This window comes from Primulina eburnea, chromosome 3, assembly GCF_022965805.1.
Source record: "Primulina eburnea isolate SZY01 chromosome 3, ASM2296580v1, whole genome shotgun sequence".
Lineage (NCBI taxonomy): Eukaryota > Viridiplantae > Streptophyta > Magnoliopsida > Lamiales > Gesneriaceae > Primulina > Primulina eburnea.
Window position 1 is genome coordinate 2,788,729 of NC_133103.1, and position 13,906 is coordinate 2,802,634.

General features: G+C 35.1%; 3 protein-coding genes across 6 annotated transcripts; 1 reads left to right on the top strand and 2 right to left on the bottom strand.

Moving 5' to 3' along the window:
- Positions 1 to 1,121: 1,121 nt before the first annotated feature.
- On the bottom strand, positions 1,122 to 4,807 carry LOC140825326 (uncharacterized). Of its 2 annotated transcripts, XM_073187030.1 has the most exons (10): positions 4,510 to 4,807; positions 3,826 to 3,946; positions 3,648 to 3,731; positions 3,322 to 3,402; positions 2,912 to 3,051; positions 2,710 to 2,809; positions 2,557 to 2,626; positions 2,219 to 2,281; positions 2,028 to 2,131; positions 1,122 to 1,726 (listed from the first exon to the last, which is right to left on the bottom strand). In XM_073187030.1, the coding sequence occupies exons 2-9, from the start codon at positions 3,885 to 3,887 to the stop codon at positions 2,051 to 2,053; spliced, it is 681 nt and encodes a 226-aa protein (XP_073043131.1). In that variant the 5' UTR covers positions 3,888 to 3,946; positions 4,510 to 4,807; the 3' UTR covers positions 1,122 to 1,726; positions 2,028 to 2,050. The 2 variants fall into 2 exon arrangements, with proteins under 2 accessions (XP_073043131.1, XP_073043130.1); XM_073187029.1 differs by having other exon boundaries at positions 1,122 to 2,131; positions 4,510 to 4,806.
- Positions 4,808 to 6,658: 1,851 nt separating this feature from the next.
- Positions 6,659 to 9,333, top strand: LOC140825327 (uncharacterized). 3 transcript variants are annotated; one of them, XM_073187031.1, is made up of 3 exons: positions 6,659 to 6,962; positions 7,143 to 7,247; positions 8,095 to 9,333. In XM_073187031.1, exons 2-3 carry the CDS (start codon positions 7,166 to 7,168, stop codon positions 9,030 to 9,032), a joined length of 1,020 nt encoding a protein of 339 aa, XP_073043132.1. In that variant the 5' UTR covers positions 6,659 to 6,962; positions 7,143 to 7,165; the 3' UTR covers positions 9,033 to 9,333. The 3 variants fall into 3 exon arrangements, with proteins under 3 accessions (XP_073043132.1, XP_073043133.1, XP_073043135.1); XM_073187032.1 differs by having other exon boundaries at positions 7,155 to 7,247; XM_073187034.1 differs by lacking the exon at positions 6,659 to 6,962 and having other exon boundaries at positions 7,140 to 7,247; positions 8,073 to 9,333.
- Positions 9,334 to 12,364: 3,031 nt separating this feature from the next.
- LOC140828003 (probable F-box protein At5g04010) lies at positions 12,365 to 13,789 on the bottom strand. Its single transcript, XM_073190970.1, has one exon. It carries the CDS (start codon positions 13,770 to 13,772, stop codon positions 12,990 to 12,992), a length of 783 nt encoding a protein of 260 aa, XP_073047071.1. The 5' UTR covers positions 13,773 to 13,789; the 3' UTR covers positions 12,365 to 12,989.
- Between the last annotated feature and the right edge of the window lie 117 nt (positions 13,790 to 13,906).

Consider the following 13,906-nt stretch of genomic DNA (forward strand, 5'->3'; position numbering starts at 1 on the left):
TTTTTAAGTCAAATATGAAATAAACTTATCAATAGAGAAGATGAAAAATTGAATGAAAAATAAAAGAGCGGTAAAACCTTGAAACGTAAAAGTGAAAGCGAAAGGGAAGAGAAAAGAAAAAATATCGATTTACTTGAATTTGAGAAGATGAATGTTTAATATAAATAAATATAATTATTATATATGTATGATTTACTTGGATTTGAGAAGATGAATCTTTAATATATAAATAAATATAATTACTATATATTTATATTTAATTTAAACGGATACTCGGGTCGGGTATGAATCGGATTATATCAAACCCGCCTCCATACCCAAACCCGAAAATCCGCATACCCGATTACCCAATTATTTAATCGGGTCTAAAAATCTCTCCATACCCTCATCTATTAAGGTCGGGTATCGGATCCTCCAACAGGTTCGGAGAAAATTGTCATCCCTAGTGTATATATGTATCTATATATTTGATATATGTATGTATTTAATAAACATTTAACATTAACTTAAATACATTTAAATTAGAGGTAATTAAGTCATTTATAATGTAGTTTATCATTACAATTAAAATTATCACACCTCTTACAAAGAATGTTTTATCTTTCTCAAAATTTATTTATCAAAGGCCCAAGATATTATCCTGGACTTTTTAAAATGTACCAAACATGGGATAAGAGAGATTATTTATCAATCTCACCCTTATCTCATGTACCAAACAATACCTAAATAATCTCATATACCAAACAATCCCTAAAAAGATCGTACGTACGGTATTATGTACCAACTAATTATATCTTGAAAAAAATCTGTTCTAATCCATTGCTTTTAACTATCTACTGGAAGCTTGTAGAAACAAAATTCATCTGCTCTGCGATACTTCCATATGGATACTTCTGGATCTTTTCTTTTTCTTTCTTTTTTTTTTAAAAATATATGTTTTACACATAAATAGTTTTTATGGTTTATTTAAATAAAGTTCTTTGGCTAAAAGGACATAACGCTTGAAAGAGTTTTAATTTTAAAAAATATTTTAAAAAAAAAACGAAGCTACTAAAAATTTATATTTCCAGCTTTTTATCTCAATCTTCTATTATCTGTACAATGAATTGTAAAGAAAATAATAATAGAAGGCCAAGTCCTTAATCGATTTACGTAGGGACCTGGCCGAACTTGATTCATGTGCACAAAATACCAATTGTTATGTCGACGCCACTAATTTGTTGAAGTTTTTCCCACATATTATCTATCTATGATTGTATACCGCACAAGGGTTTCAATTGACATCCATTTCACAAACTTCGTAATATTGTTGTTGTGGATGTTATTTGTCACTCTTTTCATGTTTCACAAACTTTTTAATGTGTATCAATCTTCTATTGTAACCCGGAAACTCAATCTCTTTATAAACCAATTTTTTGGAAAATAAAAGGTCATAACCTTTCTCCACTATAGGTTTGTGCCCATCGACCACTAGCTGCGAGCATTAGCTCTGAACATGCCAACCACCGGACTTTTCAATTTGCGGAAGGTCCGGATTATGAGGATGATAGAGCTCATCATCTCTGAAATTGCCAAATACCAGAGTTCTCAATTTGCTGAAGGTGGATTATGCCGTTACCGCTACCTGGTCTCTTGTCACCACACAACCCATGGAGCCAACGATTGCCCTATTCGATGAGAAATGTTGAAGTGACTACCAGTTTCTGTGTGACTTCATAGCCAAGCACTTGGAATTCAGATCGGAGAATACAACAAGGTCACCTAATAATGACGGGGCAAATACTTAAAGGTTCCATTTAAATGTAAGGATTTGGTATGGAGAAAAATATTTTATTTGGAGAAAGATTTGAGTAATGAATTTTCAAATTATATTCATCACAATTACTATTGAAAATACTTAATTTGATAATGTAGTACATCCAAACAAGTCAAGGAACCCAACAAAATATACATTGCAAAAGTGTAAGATCTTGGTTCAAGTTCCCATAGAGGGGTGGTGAAGTAGCATAAAACTAAGCAAAACTTACATTTTATTCCACTCATCAAGTTCTTAGATTCTCCTTCTATTATCAACACGCATCTTTTTGGATGAACTAGTTTCTTGGTCATGCCCAACACTTGATTGTTGTATCTGAAAGAAAGAAGACATGAAATGTGGATTTACACACTGAAATGCTAAAACATACAAAAAGATGGCAAATTACGGTTTTGCATTTACCTTATTCAGTTTCTCCCTCACCAACTGAACTGTTTGATTCATAGATTCCGAGGGGAAATATTCCTATCATTCAAGCAACAGGGATTGATCAGTTGACGAGATAGAATCATATTTCCATCAAGAGATGCCACGACACAGTCAAAATATAGGAGTAAATGTTGTGCTAAAAGATTTCAATGCTACACTCGAGGAGAAACTATGTGCAAGATCTTGATATTGGGAGGGTGACAGTGTAAGTGATATCTATACGAACTGGTGAAAGAAGTAAAAAAATGTATACATATAAAAAAAAAAAACATTTGATCATGGATGAAATTCGAACATATTTAAAAACCAACCTGGTTCACAGGAACCAACATGGTAGATGTTTGTCGCTTGTTAGCAACACTTTCTGAGTCCCTTAATTCCCTAGAAAAAAGATAGGCTTTTATCATAAGGTATAATCTTATAGACTTTCCAAAGATATTCACTGGTGATGGCTACAAAACTACCTTAGAGCTAAGGATGATGTTCGCAATGAATCCTTCGGCACTGAATTAGAAACTGACAATGGCTTACTCATAAAATCTGAAGAGCCTTTAAAGTTTCTAGCTGATTCAGAAGAGTATCCCACCAATCAAATAACAATAAAACAAAATCAGCCACAGATAAGAAATCTGAAACTCTACAACTTCTATTACACTGCAGACTTACAGTTTAGCCGTGCTAGCACTTCCTTTCTCCTTCCTTCTAACTTCTCTCTTGTCTCAAGGAGGCTCTCATATTGATGCGCATATGATACTTGCAATCGATTTCCAAGAAAAACATACTCATCCAACTTCCTTTTAGCAAACCTATTTCAAAATCACGTATATCAATGGACACACAAAAAAAGTGCTATTTAGTATAACACACAGACACGTGCATAAAACGCATATCGGCATTTACCGATGCATAGAAAAAGCATCATGGGAAAATTCTTATGCTGATAAATCCACGAATTTGATTCATACTGATGCCATATGCTATATTTTATTCCTTCAACTAATCGAACAACAGAAGGATTGATATGCATATAAATAAATATTCGAGAAAAAAGAGAAGTATTTAGTAACTAAAATCACCTGGCGTTGTTGACCTGATTAAACTTAATCCAGTAAACATCAGTAAACGGCTGACATTCTTCACCGTCCATTGGCTTACATCTGAGCAAAACACACCAAAACCATCAAAATCTTAATCAATAAGTGATGATAGAATTCTTCCCCCACCGAATGAAACTTAAGTTTTTTACATAATTACTCTTATGTGACAACAATAAATTCCCAAACACAGAAAGATGAATTATGTGGGGAAATAAAGATTAAAAAAAAACTATTTCAGAAACTGTCCAAGTTCCAATTATTTATATATGCATCATGTTGAATATATAGAACTAATAAGCACTCACTCTTCAACTGTGCCATAGGTAGAGAATAACTTTAATAACTCATCGCCGCAGCCAAGCTCCGGAACGTTCCTCACAATTAAATACCTGCAGAAAAAGTATTTTGGAACCCAATTTTTAATTAAGTAAATTCAATTTTAAAAGGAATGAATTTGAGGGGAATAAAAAGTTAGTCACAGACTTGGATTCATCACAAACTGTATACACTCGAACTGCTGGTGCCTCGTCTTTGTATTTAGGCATTTTCCTCACTTAACACCCTCAAAAATCCCCAATGAATTGCCTCTTGTTAAACTCTTTTCCTGAAAGAACACAGCAAAATTTGTGAATTGTGAGACAACGGAAGAACAAATCGATGAACGGAACTCTTATGGGATTAAAACAAGTTTCTAAAATCAAGTAACATTTACCTTACTAGATTTTAATCACTAGAAACCAACATAGAAACAACAAATTATACATATGCATTTTATATTAATTACACTTGTGATTTAATGATTTATCCCTGTAAATAAATAAAATGTGACCAGCACCTTGCATATAATCATACCAATATCATTTATACAAAAAAATTACAATAAAAAAAACAGGTTTATGTTTTCTGAAAGAAAGACGATGAATAGGAAATGCAATTGGTGATGTATCACAACATTCCAATACATGTTCCTGTCCCGTTCATAAAATAGAACTATCAAATCTTTTAAACATGCATAACACATAAGCATTCCCAATTTTCAAAGTAAAACACAAAAGTAACTGAAACAAAACTCGGATAAATTAATCCGCATCCCATCTTCATTCACCCACCAGGACTCACATGCCACGATAAGGAGACAATTAAGATAACACGAACATGAAAAATCACCTCAAGATTAAAGAGATTCGCATATGTATACTTGGTCTTGGAGTCCATGGGGTCTGGACCTGGCAATACGGCGCAAAAACCCCAGGCCTGTGATGGGCATTTAGGGAGAAAAATTAAACCAAGACAAGGTTTTGTTGCGGAGAGAATACGGCGAATTATAGAGAGAATACGAAGACAACCCTAACCCTATTGAGAAAATAGAGCGAGATTTGAGAGACAAGAAGAAGTCGAGGACTCGAGGGGAGAGTGGACACAGGTACAGTTGTTCATGGGTGCGCACTAAAATGAGCCGCTTGTGTGGCTGTATTTTAACGTGCGCCAACTGCTCCCAGTCTGCTCCTACTGCTGACCTTTTTATTGTATTTTACTAATTTTTTTATATATATATTTTTATTTTATTAATTTATTTTCCTTCTTTGTGTCAGGTGTGTGTTGTACGCTACTGGAGTTGTGGTAAGTGGTTTTGGGAAGGATGAAAACGGAAATTAAAAATCAGTTAATTATTCTTGAAATTTTTTAAACAAGGATTTTTTTTTATAAAAAAGTAACACATGTATTGGTCGTCATATCATATCTATTTTCATCTACGTAAATCTTTTCAAGTTTTAACATTTTTTTCTCCTTAATATATCTTGTATCCAATGATAGCGTACATCGATATGCTTTGATCTTGAATGTATTGAATGATTTTTTCCAAAATGAATTGTAACATGACTGTCACAGAACAACTTGTATTGATTTTGCACAAAACTTAATTCCTCCAAAAACTCTTTTATCCATAACAGCTCTTTACATATCTCAGTTGCTGCAATAAACTCCGCTTCAGTGGTTGACAATAAATAGATCAATTCTGAATATATACTCTTAAGGTAAGTCGAATAACCAACCGTGTATGTTACAATACTTCTTTTATTATGTTGATTTACTCCATTGCCGAGATGTCATTCCTACTTTATGTCAAAATATGTGTATTTATCATTGCCATGATTTTAACCTAAGTCTTTGTTTATTTTGCTTGACTGGTCTTGATAGCATTATTAATATTTTAATCAACTGTTATTTTTAACCATGTCTGGTTTCATTGTTATTTGTCAATATTGGATTGATAATTTAAACAGTTAACGCCATCTGTGACCATTTTTCATAATTATGATTGAATTGATTAATATGTGGTTATTAAATAATCTATTACTTATCATATAATTCAAATTCAAATGAAAAAAAAATTGCAATTCACTATTTAATTTAATCGATCAAACAAAATATTATTTATCAATTATTATTCTACATTGTGCTCGTATACTTTAATAATCGTTACATTATTTATTTATAATACAGACTCATGTAGTATAATATAGAATAATGATACATACATAATATGTACATGATTATAACTTTAAATAGTAGGAAGACATGTTATTTTATATATTTGTTAAAAGTGTAGACTTCACTCGATCGTACAGGTGTAATTATTTATTATTATATATTATCAAAATAATTATGTCAGCATAATATTGCCACATTGGAAAGAGACATTTGGGTGGTGGAATTTAGAATGAAAGTTTGGCCTAGTCATTTGAAATTCTTTATTTGATTTGTGTCATTGGTCGAATTCTTCCAGCAAATCAACAAATAGGAATAAGCGGCTTATTAGTATCTCAACACAGGTGGTACAAGCAAGGGATATCATCCAAAACAAGGAGACTCAACACTAAACAAATTATACCATTTGGATCCACGTGATATTTGATAAACTTATTTAAATAATGGATTGTGCCATTAAATTTTATGATTCTAAAATTCATTTGTGAAGATTTTGCCATTAATGGTTTTTTGGACATGATTGTTTCAATTATATTTGCTTCTTTGACTCACTCTTCATGTTCACACAATTACAATTTGTTTGATTTCGTTTGTAAGCAATATATCACATTCTTTCATTTATTTTCAGTGAATTTATGCATCATCATTGCAACTTATATATATGACACCCAAACTCGTAAAAAAAAAATCAACAAAAAGTATCATGTTAAAATCGTTGCAAAAACATGGTAAAACTTGAAAAAAGACAACGGAAAAAAATTAAATCGTGGCTGTAATAAAAACATGGTAAAACTTTATTTATTTCCCTGATTTCAATGTTGGAACGGTTTAAAGAACTCTTTTAGGATCCCTTTCGAAATCCCCCCCAACCCCTTCCCCTCACGAGTAGCAATAAATCTGCCTCACACAGATCACATAACTTTAGCCTCTCAGGAGTCTCATCTGACAACAATTTACTGCCCCTTTCTTTGATTTTTTCCCTGCTTGGAAAGTATCTTCTTTGTCTTTGTCTTTGTACTGTCTCTTCTTCAAGAAGTAGTAGCCACTGCAAGTCTGCGACAACAAGCGGAAAAATCAGTTTCCAAGCCTCTCGTGCTGCTATGTTTTAGGGATTTTACGCAAAATCTGAGGTGCCCATAATTTCTTTTATCGCTTTCGGCTCGGAATTTTGCTCGTTTGTTTCCTGGGTTTTTCTTTCTTTTCTTTTTAGGAAAAAACGTTTTTGTTGTTGTTGTTTTTTTTAAAAAATTTTAAGTTTCTATGTTGGTTGACTCACTTGAACTTTTTGTTGTTTGTATGACTGGTTTTAGTATTTTTTTTAGGTGTTGTCACCATGGAGAATCGGAGGAGGCAGAAGTGGGATAACCGTAGAGAGGTGCCGGGGAGAAAATCGCAGGGTAAAAGGCCACCTCGTGGTACGTTCAATTTTCTTGATTTCTGATTTATTTGTTGATTTCTCGTTGTATTTTTTTCTTGCTGGCACTTCCATTGATGTGGGTTTTTTTTTTTTTTTTTTATGTAAATGTTCTATCTTGAAATCATGAGAATTTTGATAGTGAAAATATTGATCTTTAATTGTTTTATGCTCTTGATGGTTCCATTGTTAAATGGAGAACTCATTAATTTGAACATAATATATATAGCTCTTGTTAGAAGGAGAACATGATTTTTCACTTTTATTTTGAAGATTTTTTGTTTGATTGAACTGATTTGGTATGCGGCCTGTTCTTCAAAATGTCTCAGATGCATTTACTCCTTTCAAATGTTTAGAGCGAAGATCACGAGTTTAAAAAGATTGAATGCCTACTAAATTTGTCGTTTGAAATCATGTTGTACACTTTGGTGAGCAGAGCTTGAAGCTGGAAATGCATACTTGGATTTAATCAGTTTTGTAATTAACATGTAAAACCCTAAACGGCAGTGGTTCGTTTCTGTTAAAATTTTAGTTTCGAGTTGTTGTCGATCTATGATGCAAGTTGATTGTATTTATTATGTTCCTGTTTCCATGTCTGTAATTTGATATTGTATTTTGTTGTCATTGTATTTTGTTGTCACTGTCTCTCCAACTCTTTGTCCCTGTTTTAAATCAGTCTATTTTTTGTTGGGTTCATGAATCCAATCATTATAAGGCGAGCATTGAAGAAAACATTCCATTGTTGAAGGATCTACTCGCTCACACAAAAACAGTTCTTTCAAATCCAGCTGCCATGTTTGCAAATTTTTTAATTTAATTTGTACAGATGCATTGGTTATTTTCTACAGGCAGTTGGCAACCGACTGTGCCTTCATGGGAGAAAGAATTTTGCAAAGTCGTTGGTTCCCTGGATTGGGAAACTGTGCTGCAAATGAAGAAATTTACGCACCTCTATGATAATGTGGTCAAATGGAACGACTCCGCAGGGGAAGAGGCGTTTTGTAATGCTAAAAAACGATTCTGGGCTCAAATAAACGGCTTTCCTTGTGATGTTGAAATACCTGATCCTGACCTCTATATTGACGACATAAAATGGGATTCGGAAACTGATCCCGAGCTGCCATTAGACCTTGATACCAAACCTGCAATTCCTTATACAGAAGAAAACATTGATACTGTCGTATTTTTTGGTGATTCTCTTGTTTCAAATCAAGAATTCTCACCCTCTGGCTGGGGAGACGAGGAAGAGAATGTTAAAGTACCAGATAACTTATATTCCGCTAGTAATGGTCATTATTGGCAGCATAACTGGGACAATTCATTCAACAACGAAGCTGCGGTTGGATGGTCGGGTTTCTGTGATAACACGTGGCATTTCAGCAATGGAATTGGACAGGCAGGATACATGCCGTGGGCAAGTGGTTGGAGTAACTCGTGGGGATGGAATTATGATAATAATCTTGCCAATTATGAAGTCGGGCATGAAGTCTTACAAGACAGTCTTGCTTATGAAGAACAGAACGACTACAATTTTCCCAATGTAAATTCTGGTAGAAACGCAACGTGTCACAAGATGTCTATGGCCACAAAGAACGAACTATGTGTGAACGGTTTCCCTAAAAACGGCAAGGGTTGGCATGAAACTGCCCACTGGGGAGAGCAATCTGCAATGGAGAGAAGATCCAATTCAAGAAAGTTGAATTCGTATAATTCATGTGTGCCGGTTACCCATCATACTGGAATCACTTTGGAGCGAAGCTGGAACAAGGGAAAACATGTCTCCTGAACTCAGAGTGGAAGGTGCTATTCATTTCATTCTATTTCATTTGTTCTTTACGTTAAATATACTGTGTAAAACTTGGCAACGAGCACGAGCACCGTATTCGTTGAGTTTCGGCATTATAATACCTCCCTCTAGCTAGTTTCCCCCAAAATTTTGAAGACAAGTTCTGATATTGGGTGGTTATGTTATTAGCTAGCATCATCTTCGGTTATCCATTCGATTTTGTCGAAGGTTTAATGTATGTAGTATGGTATCGTCAGTGTTCTGCGTGGCTTTGTATAAATATTAATGGTTTTTTGTGGTATACCTGTCTTGGTGCTGAAACTCGAAGGATTCTTTTTTTTTTTTTGATCAGAAACTAATATATATTAGATTAATAATGTTAAAAGATTACAATACGAGTGGATGAGCCATCCACGAATTCGAAAACAACCCGTAAATGTAACTTGTTCAACAAAAAATATAACACCAATCCCTAATCAAATCAGATAATAGGTATGTCCGAAACTTTGGTACGCAAATCGTCCACGTCGCCACCCTGAATCTTATCTTCTCCCAAACGTCATCTCTTGATTCTTCTTTGTCACTGAATAATCTGTTGTTGCGTTCCAACCAAATCGACCAAAAAACACAGTGAACGATTATGTACCAGAAGTCTTTGAATCCCTTTCCTGTGAGAAATTCATTATCCAAAATGAACATATCTCTTGACGATTCTGGAAATGTCCACTCGAAACCCAAATGTTGCATTACCTTGTTCCAGACACTCGTTGTGAATGAACAGTGAAGCAAAATATGATCCTGATCTTCCTCGTGTTTCTTGCATAAGTAGCACCAATGTGGGTTCAAAACATGATCCGGCCGTCTCCTCTGTATGCTGTCACAAGTTTGCAGTTTTCCCAAAGCTACTATCCAGGAGAATACCTTAACTTTTTGTGGGATAGGAACTTTCCAAATGTTGTAATAGTAGGGAAAGAAGGGGTGTGTAGTACTCTGAAAAAATGATGAGTATAAAGAACTGACAGAGAAAACACCAGATGAATCTCCTAACCAAACCCTGACATCCCCCGAACCCACACTCAAAGATACTGACTCTAAAACCCCTAAAAGATCAGTGAACTCACCCAACTCGACATCATTCAACCCTCTCCTGAACCTAATATCCCATGATATGACCGAATTACCTAGAGTACTGGACACCGTGAAGAACTGAGAGATAGGTTTGTCTCTGACAGTAGATAATGAATAAATGTGAGGATAAACAACTTTGAAGGACAATAAACCCACCCACCTATCCTCCCAGAACCTAATGAGATTCCCCCCCTTGAGCACCGTACTAATCAGTGTTTGACAAGTCGAGTAGGACCGAGAGATAAACTTCCAAGGGCTTTTAAAGGTCGTGTTCCTTGCGACCCTTAAGTCCCAGCCATTACTGTGAAATCCGTAAATGCTACCGATTACTCGAAGGATTCTTGATTTCTTTTCCGTTCACTATCAAAGTTCTATTCGTCTCCAAGTCACAATTTCTGAAGGTTTCAAACAGTGATTCGAGCATTCTATGGAGTGATTCAAGATGATTTTATTCAAGATTAATCCAAATAACGTGTCTTAAAATATTCATCAATCAGAAGATAACAGTAATGTATATATATATAATAAATATATTAACTTTTATTTTCAAGGAAACCCGTAAAAAATCAACGAATCTGATTCAGATTGGTATAGACCACAATGATGAAATTTAGATGTCAGCGCTGGAAGCTTTCACGATTGTGAGTTGTTTGGTTGAGATGATGACAAATATCAATAAACAACAAATGCATTGTTTTGATATTATTTTATAGCTTGCTTTATACCACCGCCACAGGCACGTACAAATCACGTACGTCAAAGTTTGTCTGGATTTGATATATTGGAAAAAAAAAAGATTGATTTTGGTATTCTTACAACTATATATTATATAATATAATGCTCCATATAATTATCGTAAAGTTTATATGTTTTTTTTAATTTAAATCATTTGAATGTTTTTTAACACATAAAGAAAAGGTGAAAATATTTATTTACAAATCAAAAGAGTTGATAATAGCAGTTTTAACAGGAAGTTTCTAGGACGAATCGAAATATTAATTTTTGAGGTTATTTCGCTGTTCATTATATTATTATATAAAAAAAGAACGCATGAATTTCTGCCGGAAAAATACAATATATTCTCAGATAATGCGAAATGTACGTTAAAACATCTTTCTCAGAAAATATAATTATGCACACACTACATTCTCCAATAAAACTTTAATATGTTTCCAAATAAAAATTTCCAAAAATATTATTCTTACATAATTTGATAATTCTTATGTAATAAAGTTACATTCACCAATATAATTTTATAATTACATTTCCAAAGAATACACCATAAGAACATCAAAACCGAAAATGTTAAAAAAAAAAAAGCACTGGCTATATACGTACTTGTCCTAATATTTTCTATACATACATCGATCCATTTGTATATCTATACTATATATATCTAATATATAGATATTCATGCAAAACAAACACAAATGTTTGTCTCAAATGTTTGAATGAAGAATAGATCTCTTGTGAGATGGTCTCACGAATTTTTGTCTGTAAAACATATCAATCCTATTGATATTCAACACTCTTAGCATAAAAAGTAATAATTTTTCATTAATGACTCAAATAAAAAATTTATCTCACAAAATACGACCCGTGAGACCGTCTCACATAAATTTGTATCTTCAATCATATTCGACGATACCTTTCACATGCCTTCAATGAGTCAGAGTATGTGAAAGGTCTCATTCTTCCTCCAAAAGTCAAGTCCTTCTTATTCCGCGGGCATCAATACATCGATTCTACCACTGCTTTTGGTCAAATTGGCGTATTACCCAACATGCTCCTTGCTGTAGATATAGGGATTTTGAGAATAGTATGACTTATTTTCGGAAAATAAGACGAAAGCCAAGCATGCGAAAGGTCTTAATCGAAAAAAAATTAACAAAAAATGGCATAGACTGTTAGGCGATTTTTGCCTTGATCGGGTCTGACATTCAACGCACCCAGGTCGCGTTCGTACGCAAGTCAAGCATTTCCAGTTCAAATCGGGCTCATGATTTGCACCCCTGCGCCGGCGTGCGCGAGAGAGAGCATTTTGACCAATCATTGTTGCACCTCCATAAAGTGTAGCATAATATAAACTTAACTATACCACTTTATTTTTCTGACGTGAGACAAACCCACTTTTCCACATTTTCATTCACTCACATGCAAAGCCCATAAACCTCACAACCTATACCTTTAATCCAACAGTTTTCACGACAAATCAGGCGGAAAAATTGGATCCAGCTTTGATCAGAAGAGGGCGAATGGAAAAACATATTGAACTGTCATATTGTAGCTTTGAAGGGTTCAAGATTTTGGCTAGGAATTATCTTGGCTTAGAGGATCATGATTTGTTTGGGAGGATTGAGGTTCTGTTGGGAGAAATTAAGATTACTCCTGCTGATGTTGCTGAGAATTTGATGCCGAAAGGTGTGGGTGGAAATGTGGAAACTTGCTTGAAGATTTTGATTTCTGTTCTCGAGCAAGAAAGGGATGAATTGTACCTGGATCGAGTGATTTTGAGGTGACTCGGAAGGATTCATCAATTGTATTAATTCATGCAAGTTCAATATTAAAGTGCTATTTGCGTTGTATACACATTTTTGTCACCATACGTAGATAATGTTACCCCTACATTTTCTAGCAGAAACAATCTCTTTTGATCTTTTTACGAGCTTTCTTGCTTCTTAATTGAATTCCTTGTGTATTGATTTTATTATGGTTATTTATTCAGATACATTTGAGTAATTAATAAATGCCAAATTAAACATTTAATTCGTATGATCAAGTGTAAAAGTAACAAGGGAACGTAGCTTTCTTGCATATACATACGGTAAGTTACAAATTAGATGGCAAAAGAAAATGTTGCAAGTACCTAAGGACCTCGTTAACGCCCACATATCTCCAACTCACTACACTCAGAACCCCCACACTCATCTTCTCCATCACCACCTTCCCGCCGCTCTCCCGGAGCCCCAACCTCAACTCCACCACCAACCCACTGGCGCCGCCTGAGCAGCACCCTGCTGACGGCAGCTCCTTGGAAAACCACCCTTCCAGTCCCATTATGAAGCTAGCCTTTCCCTCACAATCCATCATCGTAAACACGCTTCTAAACCCCTTCAACACCACATTCCACGTAATTTTCAGACCATTCAACGCTTCGAATCCCATTGATTTATTCGATTCCACGTCGATGTCAAACCGGAAAATGTTGCCGTTGTTGTCCAGATTGACCTCTCCGCCGGGCTTTACCAAGGTGAGAATGGATTCTTTGTGGTTTCGGATGTCGATGGAGAATATGAGATGCTGGAGAGAGAGGTCGGGTTTGGGGGGTGGTTGGAGGCGGCGCTTCTCAGCGGCGTGGCCTAGGGAGTATAGTTTGTGGTATGATGTGGACTCTGCGGCGGCGGCGGGGAGGTTGGAGAGCGAGGGGTAGTGCTCGGAGAAAAAAGGTTGCCATAGATGGTCTGAGGACATGAAAATGGCCCATGATTTGCAAACACAGACGGCAGCTGCTAGGCTTTTGGGGTCGAGAAAATGAGCTACCAAATCAAGAATTTGCCATGGAGGTGAAGATTTCATTTCCAAAGATCTAGTCGATATCGATTTGGGCTTCATCGGGGTGGCGAGGGAAAATGTCGGGGTTTTTTATTATCTTGTATGTTCTTTTACACCACGTAAGAGCACTGCAAACGTGTGAAATCAAGCATAGGACACGTATAAGACGAGACAGGATTTTTCAAAATCTTGCA

Bases quoted from the DNA above. Each gene is read 5' to 3' on its own strand.
- LOC140825327 (XM_073187031.1), top strand. From the start codon at position 7,166: ATGGAGAATCGGAGGAGGCAGAAGTGGGATAACCGTAGAGAGGTGCCG. The intron at 7,248-8,094 runs GTACGTTCAATT...TATTTTCTACAG, and splicing joins GGGTAAAAGGCCACCTCGTG to GCAGTTGGCAACCGACTGTG.
- LOC140828003 (XM_073190970.1), bottom strand. From the start codon at position 13,772: ATGAAGCCCAAATCGATATCGACTAGATCTTTGGAAATGAAATCTTCA.
- LOC140825326 (XM_073187030.1), bottom strand. From the start codon at position 3,887: ATGCCTAAATACAAAGACGAGGCACCAGCAGTTCGAGTGTATACAGTT. The intron at 3,052-3,321 runs GTGATTTTAGTT...ATTTTGAAATAG, and splicing joins AATCAGGTCAACAACGCCAG to GTTTGCTAAAAGGAAGTTGG. The intron at 2,810-2,911 runs GTAAGTCTGCAG...CTTCTGAATCAG, and splicing joins AGTGCTAGCACGGCTAAACT to CTAGAAACTTTAAAGGCTCT.